At 33.5% G+C, this 25,067-nt stretch overlaps 1 protein-coding gene across 2 annotated transcripts; it reads left to right on the forward strand.

Annotated features, from left to right (window-relative positions):
- The first annotated feature begins 2,543 nt into the window (after positions 1-2,543).
- Positions 2,544-20,547, forward strand: LOC124359781 (ras-related protein Rab-28-like). Of its 2 annotated transcripts, none has more exons than XM_046812805.1 (5): positions 2,544-2,863; positions 9,910-10,095; positions 14,699-14,822; positions 19,455-19,561; positions 20,337-20,547. In XM_046812805.1, the coding sequence occupies exons 1-5, from the start codon at positions 2,798-2,800 to the stop codon at positions 20,505-20,507; spliced, it is 654 nt and encodes a 217-aa protein (XP_046668761.1). In that variant the 5' UTR covers positions 2,544-2,797; the 3' UTR covers positions 20,508-20,547. The 2 variants fall into 2 exon arrangements, with proteins under 2 accessions (XP_046668761.1, XP_046668762.1); XM_046812806.1 differs by having other exon boundaries at positions 10,006-10,095.
- Positions 20,548-25,067: the final 4,520 nt, after the last annotated feature.

Raw genomic sequence — 25,067 nt, forward strand, 5'->3', positions numbered from 1 at the left:
AACCATATAAATTCATTCCCTGCTTACTGTAGCCACTATACAAGGTCACACAACCCCAATAAAAAATATTTACACCCTGACTTAACAATTAAAAAAATGTATGACTTGTATGTCTTGTGGTGGTGTGATGAAAACCAAAAAGCTCCGGTTAAAGAAAAAATGTATTATCATGTATTTTCAACTAATTTCAATCTGCATTTTAAACCACCACTTAAAGACACTTGTCAAGTGTGTGATTGTTTTAAGAATAGACTTACACTAGCAAATGAAGATGAAAGGAAATTAATAGAAATTGAGAAGGAGCTACATCTAAGAAAGGCAGAACAGGCATGAGACAGTTTAAAGGAAGACCAGGGTAAATGTTCGGATGACTATTACGTGTTAACTTTCGATCTCCAGAAAGCTTTGGCTTTCCCAAAAATGTCTACATCTGTAGCATACTATAAAAGAAATCTGTATGTTTATGACTTTGGTGTTCACGATTTTAATAATAAGAAAGCCTACATGTATGTATAGCCAAACCGAAGGTTCTAGGGGTTCTCAAGAAATAAGTTCTTGCCTTACAAAACACCTGACTATCCATGGCAATAATGCAAAACATATTGTCATGTACTCAGACTCATGTGGCGGTCAGAATCGCAACATCAAAGTTGTTTTATCTCTTATGAAATACCTGTAAAATCAGCGTGGCAACACTGAAACTATTGACTTGAAGTTCCTTGTACCAGGTCATAGTTACCTCCCAAACGACTCAGATTTTTCTTTTATTGAAAAGAGAGCAAAAACTAGTAGCAACATCTATTCACCGAGAGATTGGTATGATATTATTCTTAGTTGCAGGAAAACGAACAAATATTTGCTCACTGAAATGAACCATGAAGGCTTCTATTCAACAGAGACTTTAGAAAAATCTATCACGAACAGGAAAAAAAATGTTGAAGGTGAACCAGTGAATTGGCTGAAAATTAGATGGATTAGAATTGAGAAGACCGAACCATTTGCTGTAAAGTATAAAGTTACTTTCTCACCAGACATGCCATTTGGAAAAATAAACATCCGAAAGAAAGAACATGGACGTCCCTTGGAAAACCTAGCCAATGTGCCACAAGATCTTGTTTATCACACATCAAGACAGATCACCATCGCAAAAAAGGACATGATGGACCTATTAAAGTTTATACCTCCAGTTCATTACAACTATTATAAAAACTTAAAAACTGAAAGAGGTGTCCTGGAAAATGAACCTGGAAGTGATGATGACTGCATTACCTACTCAGACTAATGATAAAGAACCTAAATGTTATCTGTATTTAGGCTTAGGACTTATTTTTCCTAGTTTCCAAACCCAGCCTACTATTTTTTGTTATCTATAGTAACACTGATTACTTTTTTATTTAACAGATATTTGTTTGCTTTGTATTTGTTTAATAAAGTAACTTGTATACAAACCACTCAGAATTTTTGTCAACACCTTTCAGTTGGCAATGTGATTAACTCCATATCAAATGGTATTTTTTACTTTTTTTAAAGATATATATTTTTTCTTTTTTTTAATTAAGTGTTAAAAGGCTTTCCTTTACAGTAAAAAGTGAATGAGTTTACTTAAAATGTGCTAAAACCATAGCAGAGTTTTTTATTCTTAAGTAACTTTAACTGTTAGTTACGAAAATTTCTGTTTTATGGAGTTAGTCAGATTGACCTCTGAACGCCTCACATATGTGTAGAGTGCGCCCTGGAGTGGTATCCTGTTAGGCGTTATGTCAAATTGTATAAGAAAGCTGAATATTACGAACGTTTGAGTAATATTGTGTTGTGGAAACGAGGAAGTAGTCTGGAACCGAGAACCAAATTCCCATTGAATAAGCATACAATCTATTTGTTTGTGAATTTCAGAGAAATGTCTCCTAAGAAAGATAGCGATGTTACTCTATGATATCAATCTTCAGCTGAGCTAGATTTTGTGGATGTCGAAATAGGAAGTTATTAAAGGAGTAAAACAAATCAAACGATATTTGTACAAAAAGTATAGCAAGCTTAGTACATTAAAAATAAACTGGCATACCTGTTGTTGGGACTCGGGTTTAGCCGTGTTCCTACCACAATTAATTAAAGAGAGAACCAGTCTTCAATCTTCATCACTCGAGTTTAATAAATGGTGATTTAGCGACATACTTTTTTATAATAAATACAGGATTCATTCGGCTCTTGATTATAATAATAAATTATTCGCAGCATTGTTACTATTTTAATACAGCAGTATATACCTGTAATGTCAATATCCCCCCCCCCGCGATAGTACTTCCTTTTTCATGAAAACCCCACAACATTAGACATATAAAAAAGAGTACTGTAATAAACTATGTGTTATTTAATGTTATATTGTTATTGTTAGTTAAGTTAGGAATGCCTGGTGGACCCTTGGTGAGGAGTTGTCCTAATCTTTACCAAAATCCTATGTCATAAATGAAATAGTACGTTGAGGCGGCATGATATTTCCTGAAGCCTATTAGCTTAGAGCTAACAAAAAGAGAATAAAAAAATTGTTGTCATTGGCTTATTGCCAACACGTCAAACAACTGAAACAACGGAGGCGAATATAAACAAAACAAATTATTCAACGTACAGTAAAGTTAGTCTGTGGTACAAAAAGCAGTACAGTATTTGAGTTTATATGTATGAAGTTATTTTACATTCTATTCTTTGTTACGAAAAAATATTTTAAAGCTGTGGTCTAAATTAAATTTGTTTAGTTGATGATAGTTGACAGTGACTGAGACAGTTAATTGTATTTTTTCAAATGGAAGACGATTTGCCAGAGAAGTGTGTGAAATTGGTTCTTTTAGGGGACTCGTCTGTTGGAAAGGTAACTTGGTTATCATACAGCAGATTGTTTTTAACTCCTTCACGCTTAGTTAGTTAATAGCCTATTGATATGTAGTTTAATTGTTACTTTATTGTTATATCAGTATAATTGTAAATCTGAACTGCTGGTGCCCTAGTAACCAAATTCAAGCTATATAAAATTGTCTGATCATAGCCCTTGGCAATATGAGGGATGGTAATTGTGAACTTAATGGTCGGAGTGGGTAGACTTTAATAAGCGGCCTACACTCATCAATCGATTGTTTTTATCGAGTGGTTCGATGTTTTTACCGGAAGGAATCATTTGATATTACAATTTATTTAACTTAGCATATAATTTCAACTTATTAGTTATAGTAATTTTAATGTAGGTTAAGCAATAAACAGCAAGAAGTAACTAATATTTTGAGACTGAAAATGTCGATGAATATGAGAAAAATATGTGAGATATTTCTTACAAGTGACGAGATTTCTTTAAGTGGCTTCACTATGTGTGTGGGTTTGGTTCTTGGTACCCATGGGGAGAATTATTTCCTCCATTTCACAAAAGAGGTTATTCAATTATATCAAGCTGGGCAAGTTATAAATATTGTAAGGCTTCCTTGATATCTAAGTCTAGGCAAAAGTTAGTTTTATTGTTTTGTAATGTTATTGTTAAATTTATGTTTTTAAAATTGTAATGTACAAGATTCTTCTAGTTACTGTAATTTATTCCAACTCTTATTTTGTACGATTTCTACATATTGAAGTTATATATCGAATTGTTTGATAAAAACAACTGAAAAATGAGTTTAGTCCGCTTATTAAAGTCTCCCCGTCCGAGTGGCAAAATATGAGTTTCTCCATTATTAACCTATTGCGTATCTAGTGATGGCCTTGGGTAGAGAACAATAAGCAGACATGGTTTTCATATCGATTAGTATAATCATTAATACTTAATATTTATATACCGAATAAGCATCTATAAATCATATCAACATATCTACTATAGTCATTATAAAAATCATATTTGAAATTAAAATAATTAATATAATACACATCATAGTGACAATCTCATAAATAATAACTAAGATATGATGATTAAACAAACAGTTAGAACTGGAAATAGGAAAAACTCATAAATAATAATGAAATTATATCAACATAACATTTATAACAGAAAATACAAAACATGTATTATAATAGGCCTATATATTTTTTCAGTGTGGTCGTTATTTACTTAAGCCATGTTAGCTATAACGATCTGAAATCACTTTTGTCAATTTCTTAAAATAGTATGTTTTCATATCCAGAAAAAATTTTTATATGATCCTGATCGATAATTGCACAATAACTAATATGTTTAAACTTTTAGGTTATATCTCGAATAGTCCAACAATCTAGGGGGTCGGGGGAATCGGGATTTCTGGGTGGGGGGATAACAAGCTAAGGAGGGGTAGAAAAGAGGTAGAGGGTATAATCAGCATCAACACAGGCTAAAAAGTTGAAGAAACAGGCCAACAAAGTAGAACAAATTTTAGAGTTCCGAGCATTTTTGCATCAATTTCTATCTCTACGTTGACATTTATTCCTCTATCCTCTCCTCTGTTCCGGTTTCTAGACATTTTTTTCTTGACTATTTGATGATTAATTACTTATTCCAAGCCATTTCGTGATTGGTCAGACTTTCTGTGTTTTACATTCTAAAATAAAGACGTGCTTTGTGTTTTCACGTTGCTATTAGCCATTTTGTGTTGGCGTCTTTTCGATTCCAGTTATGTTTTTGTGGTTTGCTGGAATAATGGGATTACCTTAAACAAGTGATTTTGTGATTGAACCAGTGATTAACAAGTTGTTAATTCACATAAGTTTCTTAAAAGCGGAACAATGAACAATTTGAAAATTGAATTGCATCAGCATGGCTAGTTTTGAATAGATCTACATTGTGTAGCCTAATAGATGTGGCGGCCACTGACCTCTAGCTGAGAATAACTGTTTTTTATTATTTCGCCCGGTCACTAAATCAAAGCAAAAGAAAGTAGCCACATCACTATTCAGGATACTTTTGTTTTATGTAGTTTTCTTCTTCATCTTCCACCCCTCCCCTTCCCCCCCCAACGGAGCCTGATAGAAAGAGAATTAAATCTAAGCATTAGGACAGTGGTCGACTGGTACTCTTTTACTAGAGAAGTTTTTATCCATCACATGATGGAAAAATCAAAAAAACTTTGCGAGCCTCAAGTACACATTGCACAGATTGATGAGACAACATTTAGCAAGAGAAATACAACTGGGGACATCGCATTGAGTTTTTCAAGGTATTGACCCCTCTACAAAGAAATCCTTCTTTGTTCATGTGGAATGAAGGGACTCTACTACATTGCTGGCAATTATCAATGAGTGGATTCTTCCTGGGACAACCATCATCAGTGACCTATGATTGTTTGTCTTAAGAGGGGTTGTGATATTTGCTAGTAAATCATTCTGTAAACTTCAAGGATCCATGTACTGGTGTGCATACCAACACCGTTGAGCGGGTTTGGAGAGAGGTACGGGCTACCAGCCCACGGTACTGCATCAAGATAGGGCTATTTATTGGATATCTTGCTGAATTCCTATTCAAACAATTCTATGAACCGCTGGAACGGCTTCATCACTTCATAGCAACCTCCAAGTTATATCCTCCTAATCCTAATTTTTTATTTTTGTTCTTGTTTTCAGTTGTATTAGTTATTTTTATATTTTCCCATTTTTTTAGCAATAATATGGACCACTGGATCAGCTTTATAACTTTCCCAGAGCAGCCGAGAGCTGTATTCTCTTCTTCATTAAGTATTTGTAAGTTGCTATTATTTTTACCTTTTTTTATTTCTTTATTATTTTGTTCATTTGATCCTTTCTTTTTATTTGAAATTTTATTACTTCAATTATTGTTTTGGCTAGTTAGTTTTCTAATGTCGGATTATGATTAAGGATTTTTTTGGTTGAGCGGAAAGGGGCACTCACGTAATCTGAGCTTGAATTTAAGTACTACATGAGGATGTTTTTCTTTTTATTACCAGCAGTGCAGGGTGCGCGCCATGCCATCAAAGCCTGCACTTGTGGTCAGGGGCATTTTGGTTTAGCCGCAGGGCGGAAAGGGGCACTCACGTGATCTGATTTTACTGTTATGATATGTGTGATAGTGGAGATGGAAAAATTTTGCCTCCTTATTTCGTGTCTAAGGCTAAAAACAACACATCAGACTGGCTACTACATGGCTCTAAATGGTCAAGAATGAATGTATCAGATCTGGTTGTCTTTGTAGATTGATTTACTTAACACTTTCTCACAAAGGTTAAACACACTTCTGGTAGAAGTCAAATTGGGACCAATTTGACTGATCACTTAAGCCTACATGTTCTTAATTAAAAAAAAAAAAAAACTATATTATAAACAAATTATACAGTACAGTACAGACGCTATAATAACGCATTGCTGTACTGCTTATTGCATACTACTACATTGAAGGAGTATTTATATTCTTCAATGCTTCCAGAAAATTTTTTTAACATGTCATTGTGTAACAACTTCAAATTCCACCTAGAACTTATATTTGCCAGTTAACTAAAACGTTAACTGTCTGGAAACAAACAGACAAAACACAAAACTTCAAGAAACTTTAAAGTCTTATAACACCTCAAGACTTCAGCTACCACCTACACGTGTCACCCCATATAGTTCCACTTCTATTGACATAGTCTGTTCTAACAAACTTCCTACGGAACCAGTAGTAACCATCCTAAACACATTTATCTCTGACCATACAGGGCAAATAGCCACATTACAGAACCTCAAAACTCAAACACCTGACCAAATAATATTCAACAGACATTTCAGCGACAAGAACCTCTCACTTCTTAATAATCTACTGAAACAAGAAACATGGTGTGACGTGATAACCCCCAGATCAGCGGAGGAATCCTATAACAAGTTTCTGAATACTTTGACATACCATATGGATATAGCATGCCCTTACATCCGCACTCACAAAAAGTCGAAAAAAAGACAACCTATTAAGAATGACCAAGAAACGATAGAAAAGTGCAACCAATATCTAGCGGCTCAAGAGGAATATCTACTGACTGGGACAGAAGAAAACAAAGCTAGAGCAACAGAGAAGAAGAAAATCTATGACCTTCACCTCAAGGTCCAAAGAAAACTTATGACATCTGAGTTCATAAATAAGTCTGAAAATAAAAGTAAAGCAATATGGAGTGTTATTAATAAAGAACGATGTAAAAACAACAACACCAATGAAACAATACATCTTAAATCTAATGACATACTAATATCAGCTCCCCTGGATGTAGCAACACACCTAAATGAATACTTTGTAAACATTGCCAACGAAATACTAGCACAAGCTGTCTACGATGGGAATCCTGTTACTCCAGATTACAGACTTCAAGTAAATGACTCTCTTATTCTTTGGCCAACATCTCAAAAGGAAGTTAAGACGACTATAAGAACATTGAAAACGAAAAACTCAGCTGGCTTTGATAACATTTCCACAAGATTATTAAAAACTTGCAGTGAGCCCCTATTAAACCCCCTAACTAATATAATCAACAACTCATTTGCAGAAGGAATTTTTCCATCAAAACTAAAACTGGCAAAAGTCTATCCGAAACTAAAAAAAAGGAGGCCCAACCCAGGTCACTAACTACCGCCCAATCTCTCTACTTCCTTCAATTTCAAAAATCAAAGAAAAAATTGTACTGTCTAGACTGTTAGATTTTTTTAAAAAAACATAACCTGTTCCCTGATAATCAACACGGCTTTATAGAAGGTAAATCAACATCAACTGCCCTGGTTAGAATCGTTGAGTATCTAATAAGAGCACTTGATAAGGGCGATACAACAACTGCTATCTTTCTAGACTTCACTAAAGCGTTTGATTGCCTTAGTCATGACAAACTCCTCAAAAAACTAGAAAGCCGAGGGATCACAGGAAAAACTGCAGATTGGTTTCTGAGCTACTTATCAGGGAGAACTCAGTCAGTAGAAATAAAAAGTACAGACCAAGGAAAGAAAAAAACAACTACCTCCAGACCTTTGCCTGTTGACAGAGGTGTTCCGCAGGGATCAGTCCTGGGCCCTATCCTTTACATTATCTTTGTGAGTGACTTTCCTGATTACTTAAAAAGGTATTGCTTCATGCTCATGTATGCAGATGACACGACACTCCTGCTACAAAATAAACAACCTTCGTCCTTGGAAATAGACACATACATTGCCATAAATATGGCAATAGAATACTGTCAAGCAAACCACCTGGTATTGAATCAAACAAAGACTGAGCAACTAATAATGGGAAGGAAGAAAGAAGAAGTGCGGGAATTGCCGGACGCTGAAAGAATGGACAACATAAAGTACCTTGGAATATTAATTGACGAATTTCTTTCTTGGAGTGACCGTATCAACCAACTATGTGGGAAACTTAGCACAGTTTTTATATGTCCTAAGGCGCTTAAAACATGTTGCTAGCCCAGATATAGTAAAATGTGCATACTATGCTCTTTTTGAGAGTCACCTGAGGTACGCAATAACTGTCTGGGGCAACTCCTCTAAATTTAACACCCAAAGGGTACTAGTGCTTCAGAAAAAAGCAATCTGTATACTAATGGGAACAGGACCTCTAGAATCGTGTAGAGGTGCTTTTAAACAGCTAAGAATACTAACCTCAGTAGCCCTGTACATCTTAGAAGTAGTTCCATATGCAAGTCAACAACGTATGACAAGAGGAAATGACGTTCACACCCTCAACACAAGATCCGCACACGACTACATACTTCCCACCCATCGTCTGGCTCTTTACGAAAAACAACCCACCTATGCTGGTGCAAAATTTCTTAACATCCTGCCACAAGAGTTCAAGAACACCACGGAACAGCAACAACTCCGACGAAAACTGATCGACTGGCTTCTTGACCGGCCTTTTTATACAATAGAGGAATTCCTGAACTGGAGGACTAATTACCTGACCACATCTCTCGAACCGCTGTGATTTATCTCAACTTAAAAAAAAATTGTATTTGCTTAATGACACCATTCTTGTCTCAATGATAATGGATAAAGTATATTGTCTATAATTTGTGCCAAGAGAACATTTTTCTACATTTCTTCCATTTTTCTACCACAAAACTACACATTTCCTGCAGCCACTTGATGTGAGCTATTTTGCTCCATTCAAATTCCATTGGCACTAAGTGTGCAGTCAGTGGAGGAATGCTGTTCTAGGTTAGCGACCTCAATGCTCAAAAGTTTTTTAACTAATATCTGGTCAAGAAAACTTTGTAGTTATGTAAAACTAATAACTTAGAAAATCTCATGACTGGGTTTAAATCACTGGGATTTTCACGGCACACAGACACAGCACTAGAACATGTAAAAAAGTTGCTAAGCTGCAACTACACCAGTATCAAGTTTTTCAAGTATATGGGGATCAGCCCATCAACTACATAGAAACAATGGGATCTGAGAGTTGCCTCAAGTACTACTGGCAAAATATTTGCAGTTACAGTGGAATATAGAAGTGTGTCCATTGAAGAGTTGCAGGTTATGATTAAATACAGAGAAATTGCTGCAGAAGAAAGATGAAAAATAATTTTAAAAAATATCAAAGGGAAATGTAACAAGTGATGGAAAGAAATGGAGCAGACCAAAGCAGGCAGGAGAAAATTAAAGTGTAAAACAAAAGATGAAAAGAGTTTGATTCATTGAAAATTATTATGAAGAAGAAAGGCCAAGTGATGAGGGCAGTGCTACTTGAGAAACAGAATTCCTTCAACAGAGTTTAAAAATCAGCCTGATAATATGAGTAAATTCATCACTACCTGAAAAGTTCCGATCAGATGACTTTGTCATTGTGAGTTGTCACCAGTAAAATGCTTGTTCTACGTTCCGATACATGTAGTGGAACCTACAGCATTTGGAACTGTTTTCACAAGGTATAGTATGAACCGTACTTTAATTATATGAGTATACAGTCATGAATTAATTATAAAATTCTACCACGTGTTTCAGACATCATTGGCATCTAAATTCTGTCATGAAGAGTTTGGTCGTCAATATTACCCAACTGCTGGTGTGGACTTCTTCCTCAAACGAACTGTGTTACAGGGGAACAGGTTAGTCCGAGCAGTTGTGTGGGATGTGGGAGGCGAATCATTGGATACAACCATGTTCCAGAACTATCTGTATGGCACACAGGTACAAAAAGTTGTATTTAAATTTGTTAGTGTTAATTGTACTTTTAAGTATAAGTATAATTTTGTACTTTGGATTTTTCACTTAAAAATCAATAATGTTTTCAATTACATTTCATTATTAAGACACAACCATAAAAATTGAGAATGCACTGAATATGATATAATAGAATAATAATTATTTATTGTAATATTAGTGACACTATCGAGGACTGGTCAGCTGCCAATTCACTCTGTCTTAATAAAGATAAAACCCAGACTCTAGAATTTTGTTTAAGACCTTCTAGCCAACAGAAAATTGACTATGTCAAATTCTTAGGAGTCATTCTTCAGAGTAACATCAAATGGGATAGGCACGTTGAAATATTATGCAATAAAGTGTCTAAGGGTATTTTTATATTAATTAGGCTAAGATATATTGTAACAACAGACATCCTCATTACTGTATACTATAAACCTTTATTTAAGAAGTATGGTATTTTTACACTACCTGCACTGTATATTTTAGATTGGCTATTGTATACAAAAAGAAATTGACATGCCATACCTACAAATATATCTGTTCATAATCATATGACTAGAAACTCAAATTCCCTTAGAATAATTCAATGTAGTCTTAAAACCACTTTGAATTGTTTTGGTGAAACATGCATTAAACTCTACAAATCTCTTCCTTCTCATCTTAAATATCTTGGAATTAATTGTTTCAAGAAAAGTGTAAAAAAGCTATTGATTAATATCAGCGCATATGACATCAGTGATTATTTTGCTATAATTGGATAGACACTTGTTATTAGGCCTAAGCAATGTATATCATAGATGATTGTTTATGCTGAATGTGATTCTGACACTGCTATACATTGTCAAGATGTTCTGGCAATAAAGAACATGAATTTGAATTTTGTTGAAAGTTATTATAATGAGTGTTGTGCTGGAGTTACCTGACCGATTTGAATTTACCGTGAAGTAGCAAGATATTCTTTTATGTCACTTACTAGTCAGTAGAAATGAGTCAGCTCGAATGGGAGGAGTAAGATGTTTGTGGTTTGATTCTTGGCCTAGATCCTTTCCATGAAAGGGATGCAATCCTGTGTGAAGTGGCTCCAGATGGTTGATTAGAGATGGGAACTAGAGAAAAATCACACAAACGCTAGGAAAAATCGCATGGACTTTGCATAGTGCCAGTTTCTGTATTGACACATGTCTTCAATGCTGAGTGAACAAAGTTGTTTGATTTAATTAGTACACTGATTTTTTTACAACAGTGAAAAAGAGTGAGAGGGAGTGCGACCATCCTCTTCAGAGGTTTTTGGTTCAGATCGTCACTGCTGCTCTCTGAGATGTGACGCTAGCACTTCCAATCCAGTCGTAGATGAGTTTTCATATTGGTGATTGGTGGAGCCAGATGGTGATAAATTTGTATTTGCGTTGGTGTTGGACACAATACCAAAACATAGTAAAATATAAATCAGTTTTCTAATCTTATTACATATTGATTACATTGTGACCAGTATGGTGTAATTTTGATATTTAGTACTTACTCGAAAGTGGTGGTTAGATACTTATTCATGAAATAAAATTATCATACTGATTGTAATATCGATAGAATGTAAGTAGTAATAAAACAGTTGCTAAAATCCCTGCAAACCACTTGATCCCAATGGTGACTGATAGCTCGAGACACTGCCAAGCTAAAATAGGGTAGAAGTTGTATAGAGTAAGATAAAAGTGTAGCTTTTGATGTCTGCCTTAAGTGCACAAATAGGGTCTTCTACAGGTAATAGATTTTGAGGGTCGTTATCATGACATTAACTCTTGTCATTTATTTCATATCATTTAAAATGTCCAAATTTATATTGAGGTTATATCAGATTGTGTAATTAAATGTTTAAAAAGATTTTATTTCATGCAAATCTGGTTTTTTATTCTAGGGCTTGAAAATGTTCTTAATACAATTGAATAAATGAATAATGAATAAATGATTTATTTCCATCAATAAAATAATTTTTAAAGTAACACTTTTATAACCCAGGAAATAATGCTGGTCAGTATCAAGTAAGCGACCAGCATGAAGAAAAATATACATCTATTTAAAAAGAAATTAACAAATTTGAGTCCAGTTCTACTTTAAAAACTAAGAACTAAGAGCTCTCCGCAGCGTCCAAATAACACCATGCATCTAATATAACTAAAAAAGAAAACAAACTAAATAAAAAATAAAAATACAAAGCATTTCTTCTTAAACTAAATAGGTCTTTTCCAAAGTATTATCTTCTTATACAAAATAATATATATGTGTATATTTGTAATGTTTTTAACATAAGACTTTGTAGTTGGTTATAATTAAAAAAAAAGAGAGAATAAATAAATAATAAAATGAAACTATGAGAATACTATTATTATTGTTGGTTTTTTATATATATATACATACATATATAAGTACAAAACTAGACTAAAAAGGAGTTTAAGAACTCAATGCACTTATTTTGAAAAAGCCATTCTTTTAATTTTTTTGAAAATAATTTAACATTGCTAATTTGTTTTATTTTAAGCGGCAATTGGTTGAAATACTTGGGTCCATTATAAAGAAATGATTGTCTGAGCACAGTTTTGTTGACCTTTGGAATTCTATAAGTTATTTTTTGAGTGTTTCTTGTAGAGTAATAAAGGTTGTTTGTCCCCTGATTTCCGCTTCTAATGTAAAATAATCTTAGGACTTTGAATACAAAAAGATGTTGAACAGGTAGAATATTTAATGTAACGAATAACGGAAATGAACTTTCTTGTTTTTGTTTGTTTAAGATTATTCGCAAATAATGGTTTTGTGTTATTCTCAGTCTATTTAACAGGTATTTTGAAGCATTTCCCCAGCAAATTATTCCGTATTGGATACGTGACTGAATTAACCCAAAATAAAGTGATCGTAAAAGAGATTCATTACAAAAATTCCTTAAAAAATAAAATTTTCGAATACTGATGGAAATAGATTTATGTAATGCAATAATATGATGTTGCCAAGTTATTTTTTCATCTAAAGTTATTCCCAAATATTTGACAAATTTGACTTTTTCTATAGATTGACAGTTACAATCGATTAATCGATTTGTACATTGTGTAATCGTGATATAAAATATTTTTTTCAAAGTCAAAGCCTCTTAAATCGAAATTTACATACTTTGTTTTGCTGACATTTAATTCCATTTTATTTTATTCAACATTTCAACAAATTTAAAAATTGCTATACTTTACTGAAATTTAATTTGTACATTCCTGGATTTAGGAGTTGTCTAATAGTAGTGTTTGAATGTTGAAAATTTCTAGATTTATCAGAAATTATTTAGTATAGAAAACAAAATAAAGAAGCGTCATTAATACTTAAATGCGTAATGGAACACTGATTAAGTGCAATCGTATGGTCATACCTCGAAACTACCATTTATTGTATACAGGGCCACACTAGCGATAAGCTGATAATTGATTACCTTGACAACAGAAGAACAATAACAGGGAGTATTATATTGAACTACTCCATGAGACGAGGGATGATCAACAAAGGTGTTCTCCTGCTGCATGACAATTTATCAGTCTTTTGTTGTACAGGCTGCCCTGTGGGAGTGAGGTTATGAGTAGCTCAACCACCCACCCTACAGTCCAGATCTGGCACCTAGTGACTATTTCATGTTTCCAACTTGAAAAAAACAGCTTACAGAAAGGAGATTTTAAGACTTAAGGGACTATAAAAGCTGCTACAGAAAAGTGGTTTGCAGACCAGGAGAAAACATTTTTTTTACAAAGTCATAAGTAGTCTTCGAAACAGGTTAAACAAATGTATTCAATTAAGTGGTGTTATGTAGAAAAGTAAATTAGTTTCATATTGTTAACACCTTTCGTTATACCTTAGTTGCAAAACTTTTTGACCCTCCCTCGTATTTGTTATGAGTTTACTACATCTGTGACCACATGCTCAGTCCTGAAACATGTTGATGGCAAAACTACTTTGCCTTACTATGAACTGGTAGTTCTGGTTGCCATCTTGATTGTAGCTCCATAAAAATATTAAACCTCATTCACTTTTACAAACTTATTTTAGTCACAGAATTATGAAAATGTCTCGTTTTAAAGATATAATTAATACACATCCAAATTAACACATTTTAGTTGTTTCAGTATTTTTGAAGGTATTCACAAAATAATTTCCAACATTGTTTTCTATATATACATATATAATGTATATATATATATATATATATATATATATATATATATTATATATATAAAATGTGTATATATATATATATATATATATATTATTATTTATTAATATTCTTCTTCTTGTTAAAAAAATCTTGTTGTATGTAGTATGTATTTATGCTTATTGTTGACCATAAAAGGTTTGAATTTTTCTGATAGAGTTGTAAATGCCTTGTGTGTATTTTACAATAATTTTGATTTTTAAAATTTTTTTTATGTTACCCGCCCAATGTTTACAACAATCCTTAATTTTATTTTCTAATTTATATTGATATTTGATGTATAAAATGTATTATCCTAAAATGTTTAGAAGCAACATATTATTTTTGAATTAGTCTGTGGTTTCTTTATTTCAGGCTATATTATTAATATTTGACATTACCAACTTAACAAGCTTCAACCACCTGATGGAATGGCTAAATGCTGCATCTTCTTTTGTCTTTGGTAAACCGCCGCTGGTGACCCTCATAGCTAACAAATGTTCGTTCCTCCATGTATAGCTCACGTTTGGCACCCTCAGTAGCCACTGCACTACACACTTAGCACTTATATTTTCAAAATTAGTTTTCAAATAATTTGCAATTGTACTCAAGGTAGCAGCACTTAAAGAATATCTCCACGTAACCTCATCACCAAAGCGCAAAACCACACCTGGGTTCCAAAGATTTATATATATATATTTTTTTTTTGACGTGACAACGTCTTAAATTAGGTTGCGGCTCGGAGTCACTCATGAAAAAGTGTAACGCCCGGTAACGTTACGATGCCCGTCCAGTGGGTCCGCCGCACGGGATAAAGCAGATAACTGTGGGTCCGCCGCACGGGATAAAGCAGATAACTATGTTTATTCGTGAAAATGTGGAGTGCTTAGATTCGTCATTTACAACAACTACAACAATAAAGGTAAATAATTGTACACTGATATTTCATTATCGTAAACTATGATTGATTGATTAATTGTTAGATTGACACAAAAGTTGAGAAACTGAGTTTATAGGTTATGTCATACTATTGACAAATGTTGATAGTGTTAAGTAAATTATTAGTTTAAATCACTCTGCAATCAATCGTAATTCAGTCGATTGAGAAGAAACAGCGCGTATTGCTAGTCAAACATTTAAAATAACAAATTATAACCTCTAACCTGTCATAACAGTGCGACCAAACAAACGAACTAAACCGACCAATCACCACGCGCGGAGTTAGAATTTAACTGTGTTTAGCAAGAATTTCAAATTCCAATTATAGTAAATGTTTTATTCAACTTTACCATTTACAAAATTTACAAATTTTAATTAATTTCAAATTATGTACAATGTTTTAGTAAACAAAATATATTTCTATAGTTAAAATTTGTGCAATTCTTATTTTCATTCAATTCCTTGTTCCTATTGTGCAATTTAATAATATTCATATCAATAAATATTCTACCGAGAAAAAGACGTTGTCACGTAAAATCTTCGCACGTAAAATCTTCGCCCGTAAAATCTTCGCCCGTAAAACCGACTTTACAGGCAACCATATATTTTTTTATATATAATGTGGTTTTTGGAAATGATAACTACCCATAAAAAATCCCAAACAAATTGAAACTTGTTCAAAATGTAAAGGAACTTCATTGCCAGGAATACAGTTGACACGGGCAGAAGAAGAATGTTCTCATGAAATGAAAAATCTGCATTCTTGACATCTGGTCTTCGACAGGCAGTTCTTCCTCCAGTCACAACAGTAGCAACGTCCAGGAATTGTCTTTTGGAGGCACAGGCTGCGGCTGAGGAGCTTGAACACCTAACAGCTGATGTATTTTTTTTTCCATCCTGGCGAATGTCTTTAAGTAATGAATCATGCGTGGATCTTGTAGATTTTCTTTTAAAACTGTGCATGTGTTCAGTCCTGCAATATCCAACATTGTGTAGTAAACCCCCAAAATCCAATGGTAGTTGTTCTGGCAACGGAGAATGTTTCTTTATATTTTTAAATTGTGTCAGCTCCATCTTCACTTGAATTATAACAAACGATAATTTCTCGTTTGTTATAGATTCTTAAATGTTTGTCCATGTCAACTAATTCACCGCCATGCATTGATGATTAGAGAATCACATTCTTGTTTTTATGTGATTGGTAACTAACAAGAGTGTATTCATCTTAGAATGAAAAAATGGAGCTTCTAAACCATTTTTACGAACATTGGTGGAATCTCCCTCTTATTTTTTTGTAGCGTGCGAACTAAGGTAAGCTGATGATTTTGTCAGAAGCTCTTAACATAAGGGAACAGAGCAAAACCTATTGTTGACTGTGTTATTTTGCCTACTCCCAGTAATCGGCTCAATCAAACGTGTGATAACACTTTCAGCTGAATTATCAACGTTGAACGGTCCGTCAGGTTTCCTACCAAGATATATTTCCATTTTTGCTGTATAAAATGTTAAAGAAAAAAAATGTAATTACATGTACAAATGTAAACACAAAATTTAAAGGGTTCCAGAAATATCGTCAATAGTGACAAACTCACTGACAACATAGTTTTGTTGACAAACTATGAATAGATCAACTATAGCAGCTAAATTATCCAGCAGTTTACTCTATTAATTATCAAACCTTAGAACTCTGAGCAAAAACTGCAGCCTACTTCTTAATATGACAAGAGGGAAAAATTTAATTCCTGTGCCATCAGTTGCTTAAACATCTATTAAATTTTCCTGAGACAATTTCATCAGTCCTGCCATAAACAATAACTCAAAAACTGCTCTGAGCTAAGATGTTTTTGTTACCTTACAATCTCTTTTCTTTGAAAAATGTTTATTTTTTCAATCCAAATATTAGTATTATCTACAATCATTTCATCAGTAAAGAAGATTTCATACATGTAAAGCAATAGTGCATTCTTTACCTCTTCTATCAATATTCCCTACATGCATTCTCAACATGTTTCTTCCTCTTGTTCTATTTTGTGTCTTTGGTTGCAGGTCCAAAAGTGTTTTTCTTTCTTTTCTTGTGTATACAAGATTACTATTTGTTTGTCTCTCAATTCTGCTATGTTGTCTGACAATTAATGGGATATTTTATAAATCTTATAATTTATTTATTGAAATATGTGCGGGATTTCTTTATAATTTACATTGCCGATCCATTCTCTTCCCCTCTTTCATTCTGGCCATGATCTTCATCTGTACTCTCCTTCCTATTTTCGCCATTAGTGTTTCTGCTATCTCCTCCTTCATAAAAAAATAACTGTCTCCTAAATGTTCCAGTTAGACGTTGAATTTGGCAAACCTTTTTCTTCAACACTGACTAATCTAGAACCATTCTATCTGACCTCGTCAATGTTCTTTTCAACAAGTCTAAAAAAACACAAATGACCTTTTAAATAATCAAAGAAAATTATACAATCTTGCACATTTGTAACTTCCGTTGTCTGGAAGGTTAAGAATGTTTTGACATTCTAGAATAATTATACAATTTAAATAAATGAAGATAATAGTTAAACTATAGTTGGAAATAGAAAACTGTATTTGTTGTAGAACAAGTTTAAAAAATGCTAAAGAATTGCATAGACAGAGATTTTGGTTATTGTATTGGTTCAATGTTTACATTAACTTCCTCCTTTTCCTCCTTGCTTTGTCCGCCATTTGGATGTAAGGTTTCTTTTCCTCATTTGACATCGATCGCCACTTCTCTCCTGCCTCGCAGATCTTTGCTTGTTGAGAAACATTATCTCCAGAGAAGTGGGCAAGAAAGTCTTGTGTGAAGTTTAAGTATGGATTTTTGGTCCTTTTGAGAACACGAGTGATTTTGTTTTCTGTGTTTTCAGATACAGTGAACCCACTTCGGCTTTTGTTAGACTCCATATCTTGTTGGATTTTAATAAATTTATTTAGATTTACAATTCATTTTTTGACAAAATAAGATTTGACAGTGAGCTATAGTAACGGGCATTGTTGAATAGATTTCAATGTGATAAAATTGTTAATGTAAATGTACTTAATAATTTCCATACCTAGGGTAGTATATTTGTATGTAAGTGGATATAAATGAATTGTTTTTGAATCTCTCATCACTTTCTTAATTTGATAATTCTTTGTTCTTTTTTAGCTGTCACACGCAACACGTTTTACACAATTTTCGCATTGCATGTATCACTTGTTAGTTTTTTTTTAATCCTCTCTTCAAGTTGGTAATAAGAGTTGACTCTTTTTCTATCTAGTTGTCAAAGTGTTAACTTCTTAAGGTCTGTTTCTATAATTAATTCTATGTTCATACAAGATATCTTTATAAAGTTTTCTGAAGAATGATTTAGCCAAGAAGCTATTTTGATTGGTGCTAAGCTATCAACTCCTATCAGATTGTTGTTGGTCGTAAGTGACATCCCATGTAGTGTAAATTCTAGGTAAATTTGGCAGTACGTGTAATACGTCTTTGAGCTATATATATGTACATTATTTAAATTAATATATTCTGAGAAACAACAATTCAAACTAATACATTTTTGAGATGATCTTCCATCAAAGAGAAATCCCAAATAGTAAAAAATTTAGCATGAGCAAAAGTTTGCACAACTTGCTGTGTACACAAAGTGGATGCGTGTACACATGTGTTAATCAAACTATTAATTCATTTATTTGATCTCACAATCAGGAATCGTCATTTCAAAAATTATAACCATCATCTTATGCTTATTAAATTAAACAGTGTGCACTAAAAACTTAAAAACAGATCAATGCTTATGAACAAAACAATTATACCGTCACTATTCAAATGGCAGTGTTGTAAGTTTTTTTTAATTATTTTTGAAAACTAAATAGTATATTTTTGATAGATTAAGTAATACAACATACAATTCAAAAAGTGAACATCTTTAGATGCATTCCATACCATTCGCCAATGGAAATAGGAGTTGTTACTTTTTTTTAAACATAAGGAGACATTCAGTTTCTATATTTAGAATTGGATGAAGGCAAAATGTTAAAACCTGTGATGCAAATATTACCAAGATAATAATTAAAGGTCACATAGTTTATTATTTTTGTAAATACTAACTCAAAATAAGTGTCAAATGGATTATTCATTTAAGTCTCATTGTAACTTGAACTTTGAACTTATCATTTCTCTCAGGTGACATGGAACATCAGAGAGCTGTCAGTCTAGAGAAACAGATGAGATTTGTCAATGAACTTGGAATCCATTCTACTCACTCTGTTTCAGCTCGCACAGGAGAAAATGTATGTAATATTTATAAATAAGTAAAAAAGCTGTGCTAATTGATTAGAAAAGTATATAAAAATACTATAACACAAAAATCATATTATACAATATTTACAAAATACGGTAAATATTTTCTTAACGGATATGAACTGTGTCTTATATTTCCAAACATTTCAGAGAGTTCTAGAAAGCCTAGTTTAGCAGTAGTGTTGATCAAGTCAGTTGTTTTCTAAGTATAAGCTAAGTATAAAATATGTAAATCACCAATTTCTAAACCATCTTATTTTTTAGAAAATTTTAATTTTTGACAAATAATGGTTTTGGGGTGTAAAACTGTTAACACTATAAAAATAAAAGACAGAGTAAAAGTTTACTCAGGTAAATGCCAATCTTAACGTAATTATTACAGTGGTAATGTCTGTAGGTTAACTTTCATACCACTTATACATGAACCACACTTTTTTAAATACTACTTTTTGGTGTAAGGAAAACCTACAGTGAACTCATAACAAACCTTGCAAAACAGGTTTTGCATGAAAAATTTTCTCTCCTGTACAAGAAGAAAATTTATAAACATTAAAATTTCGCCTCATTTGGCTTTAGATATTTTTTTTTATTATGAAAGGTCATTCAAAACCATTAATGTATCACAATTATATTGAGATCGGTAGAGAGATCGTAATATCATGTACTTTTCAAAATCTGAATGAGGGAGTTGGATCTATATTTCTATATGTTTAGTTACTAATAACACCTTGATGTTCATTAATAGTAGTAACGTTTTTGATACAGGTGACATTAGCTTTCCAGAGGATCCTGGCGGAGTTGCTGGGGCTGCGTCTGAGCCGTGTGGACCAAGAGGAGCAGTTAAGTGTAGTCAAGGCTGAAATTCTTGCAGCCAACCACAACCAGGCATACGCTGGCCTGCAGACACCGCCTTCTACTATCTGCTCTCTTCAGTGAAACCAACAATCTATGTTAATAAAAATATATTTGTGCTGTCTTCTATCTTGTTTTCTTTACCCAATATTTTGTCATGTTCTTTACTATAAGCAGTCCAGGTTCTTAAAGTCAATTCCAAAACTTTAAACCTAAATTCGGAATATACCTCAGTGAGCAATAAAACATTAATTTAATTGGGACTTTTATTTATTAATGTAAACAGATCCGTACTTTTAATGATATTGTAAACAGGATAACAGGAACTCAGGCTTATTTCTAATGTACGGGCAGGCCCCAATTTACAATCGGACAAACTGAACATTTGGACCAGGTAGTTACGGCCTGTATGCAGATGGAAAATTGCAACTGGCTCTATAGTTGGTGGCTTGAGCCACACTGCCACCAATCTAACTTGTCATCACTGCTCTGTCAACAACAGTTATGCTGTGTGCGTAATTGTTTGTGTCAGCTCATCAACCAAATAATTTCAGTTACTAATCTCATTGTCTTGTGTAATTTTCAGCTGTTTTTGAGTATATTATCATGAGTAAAAAGTTAAGTGGTGCTGATTACAAAAACATACTGTTAAAAGTCAGAGTGACGAACTTGAACTAGTGCTTAAAATAGGTACGTTCTTTACTCATTCATCATCTATCTATGAATGCCAAGATGACTCAACAAGACCTTCGACTTCGTCATCAACCTCGTCTAACTTTACACAAGAAGACTTACTAGATATATATATATATATATATATATATATATATATATATATAAAGAATAATCAGCCATGTGTTAATTGGATTGGAAATTCTTCAGCAGGCATTTGGAAGTAGTTTACAATCACAGGCTGAAATTACACTTGGTAGTTGAGAATGTTATTAAACACTGAAAAAAAAAAAACATAATGGTGAATTTTTCCAAATCTCTGTAAACTTACAATGATGATAAAAGAGGAAATAGTTAAGAAGAATGTATTATTTTACCAGGTGAACATTGTCTCAAAATATGTTTAAGGGCACTGCCCCTAATGTAGATGTTTTAAGAGGTTGGTTATTATACCAACAGTGTACTACGAAAGTATTTTGTATTCAATGTTGTTTGTATTGAATCTGTTGTATTTCATCAAGATAATGAAAAACTAAGTTTTCTTCTGGTTTTAACGGCTAGAAGCACTGCTATGAACTACTAGACCACTAGACAAAAACAATAATTGTTCATTATTAATGCAGGATGATAAAATTATGTGTTCATAGTATGAAGAAGAGGGAAGCTAATGGTGAAATAATAGTTTTAAAAATAGTTTCTGTTGTAACATTTTTGGCAATTAGGAGTTTACCTTTCTAAGGAGACAACGGGGATTTTGGATCAACTTCAAATGGTTTGTATTAAATAGTGAATAAGGCTCTTTGCTTGCCCAACAAATTAGGAAATTGGTAACAAAGGTCAAGGGAATACCTCATACCTATCTACTCAAATATGTTATGAATTTATTTAAGTTGTTGGGAACTGTGTGCTTAAAACTGTACTAATGAAATAAAAAGAAGTTAGGAACTACTCTCTTATAGTAGATTCAATACCTGATTGTTCTCATACTGAACAATTGGGATATTCTTTTGCGATACCTACATCAAACGGAGGCAAAACGTGTAGAATGACTCTGCCTGGAATATCACATACATCTGCTAGAAAAAGGTGGCTTTCTTGTAAGTTTTTGGAGCACCTTACTTAGGTCTCTAGGCCTAAATAAAATAAGAAAGTCCTTTTGCTGAATACATACAATGTGCATCACATTCACTAAATCTTGGACTGGTTGCTGCACTTTTACAGTAGTTTTCTTTAGCTTCATCTTTCTTGGAACTAATTTTCTTCTTATCATATAAGTGGAGTATTTTGAAACAATGCTTCACAAAAACCTACATGACAAGCAATAGAAATGATTAGCAGATGAAATGTATTATTGAAACATACCTAGATAACAGAACAAATTTAAAAAATAATGTGTTCTTTAAGGGGGGGAGTTCAAATAAAAAGTGAAAATCTTTATTTACAAACCAATTTTACTCATACTACACCTTAAGGTGAAGTTATATAAAACATACACAAAAAACTGGAAAAATTTTTTTTCCGCTACCCAAGGGTGGGGGATTTTTTGTGTATTGCAAGGGTTTGCGAGAACATAAATTTCTCAGGTTTTTAAAGTGATAGAGGGTTGTTTTTTTTAATCTGTTCCTGAGAGTAATACCTACAATCTCTAGCATGGGTTTAAGGAAATTATATAAAATAAAATTACAGTAAATTTTTAAATTTCAAAATATTTTTTTCCCCAAAATAACTGGTAAAAACTATTTTTTAAAATATTTTAATGACATTATTTTTACAAATCCATGCTAGAGATTGTAAATCTTGTCAAACTGAACAAAATAAAAAAATTTCATCCTTCTATCTAGTATAGAACTTGAGATATTTATGTTCCCATGCGAAAAAAGTAAACTTTTGAAAAACGGCCGAAAACCAAAACACGGTGCTTTTAGTGATTGACAAAGACCTACTTACATTAAAATTCTCCAGGTCCATAAGTGACTCCTTCATTTTTTTTCTTTGCTTCTTCTTCATGGATTTTCTTCAACTTTAAGTAGTGTCTTCGTCTTTTTAACCTCTCACACTTAGCCTTTTCTATTCTTTGGCAACAACGTCGGTCACGGATCTTGGCGATTCTTGTGGTGTTTGCGCCCGGCTTCAACGATGCTCTCACAAGACCTGCTATGGTGGAAACGTTTCCAAAATTGTATTCACTGATAGCATTATAAACTGCAGTTTCTACTAAACGTTTGGAAGTATTCTTGGCTTTGTCGCATCTGCGCCAAATGTGGCTGTGCAAACTTTCGTTGCTATTTTGAGTTTGCCCTCTCAAACACTTTTTTAGAAGTTCCCTCTCTGTTAGTCTCTTATATACTGGTACAATATGTTTTAGAACTGTGTTGTTTATGGGTGTTTTTACATTTTGACTATGATCACCTGGAGGTAAGTTATTGGCCTTAGCTCGGTTGTAAAAACACCAACTGTGTTCACCCTCGGGACATTTAAAATGCTTTGGATTCTGGTTGGTAGAAATGCAGTGGTACAGTGTACCCAGAATGGATTTTTTCATGGATATGACATCTTTGTGGACATTTTCCAAATTAGCATTGTGATAATATTTAGTTAGTTTACAAATCGCTTTTTCGGTCAAGCATCCAAACCCTCTACCTCCAAGAGTAACTTTATGCACTTTACTAGCGTCTTTCACTAACTTCCGTAATGCTGTTCCCAGCCTTTTGGAGACATGGTTAACACATTCCTCCTTTTCTATTACCACATCTTTACCATAGACATCCATCTCCATCAGGTGGCTGAATACTTTCGAGTCACCGTCAGAGACAACAGTTGTGTACTGAAAGTTATAGTCCAGTGAGCGCCTCCACAGTGTATCAGCTGCAGCGACTTCCATTGCTGGTGACGATCCAGTGTAGTTTGTCACATTCTGCTTGATGCCCTTCATACCAAAAAAAAAACTCTGGGCTCGTTTCACCCAACCGTTCTTTGGTGAGCGCACAATTATGACAATACTTAGAAAGCACACAACAGTCAATCACTAAACCAGTATCGATATGGATGACAGTCCCAACACCATAATTACTCGTGAACCCACGTTTGTGCCACGAACCATCGTAACTTACAGCTAAGTCAATTACAGAATTGTCTGTAACTGTATTGTCATGTTCTTTACAGTAGTCTCTCACACATTTTCTTGCCTTAGCCAAATACTCAGTGCCGTTCATTAGGGATAACTTATGGAGTTCGGCCGACGTTTTATGAAATAGCCCTTTACTCATACAAACCATATTCATGATAAGAGAAAATTTTTCTATTGCAGAATAACCCTTGCTCATATTCAAAAAAGATCTAACTACTCTCCTATTTACATCATATGAGTCATCCTCTGCAATCTTTTTTGAGCTTGACACGCTACGTCTTTCTTACATTTTGTACATTCCACACATAAAGAGGTACTAAAGCCTACATTCCTTTTTATATTTAAAACTAGTTCACATTCAAAGCACTCATTGCATGCAAGCTGCTCAACTAAAGTGTTCAAACGGTAATTATCATATTAACGGCCGGGGCGGAAAAATACGAGTTTTGCGTTAAAAACTTATTGGAATCGTCATATAGAACAAAAAAGTATAAGGTTTGTTGGGGTGGAAATGAGAAATGACAAAAGTTCTAGAAAATGAAAAATTAAATAACTTTTCAGTAATATCTCCATGTTCTACATCCACGTCTAGCGTCACGTGACCTTTTGTGGCCAATGATTGAACCTCGTGATGACGTCATCGGTTGCGCCGCCATCTTTGCAAACGTAAATGAAAAATAATACAGAAATGAGCAGAATTTTGATCAAAATAAATAATGTTTTTCTTAATTTCGAGAAAAAAATTAATTACGAGTGCCTCCGGCCATCAGCGCGGGCTTCGGCACCTTCGGTGCTGCCCCGCGCTGATGTCAATAAAAGAAAAACATCCCTCGAGATAGTACCTA

The sequence above is a fragment of the Homalodisca vitripennis genome, chromosome 4 (assembly GCF_021130785.1).
Source record: "Homalodisca vitripennis isolate AUS2020 chromosome 4, UT_GWSS_2.1, whole genome shotgun sequence".
Classification (NCBI taxonomy): Eukaryota; Metazoa; Arthropoda; class Insecta; order Hemiptera; family Cicadellidae; genus Homalodisca; species Homalodisca vitripennis.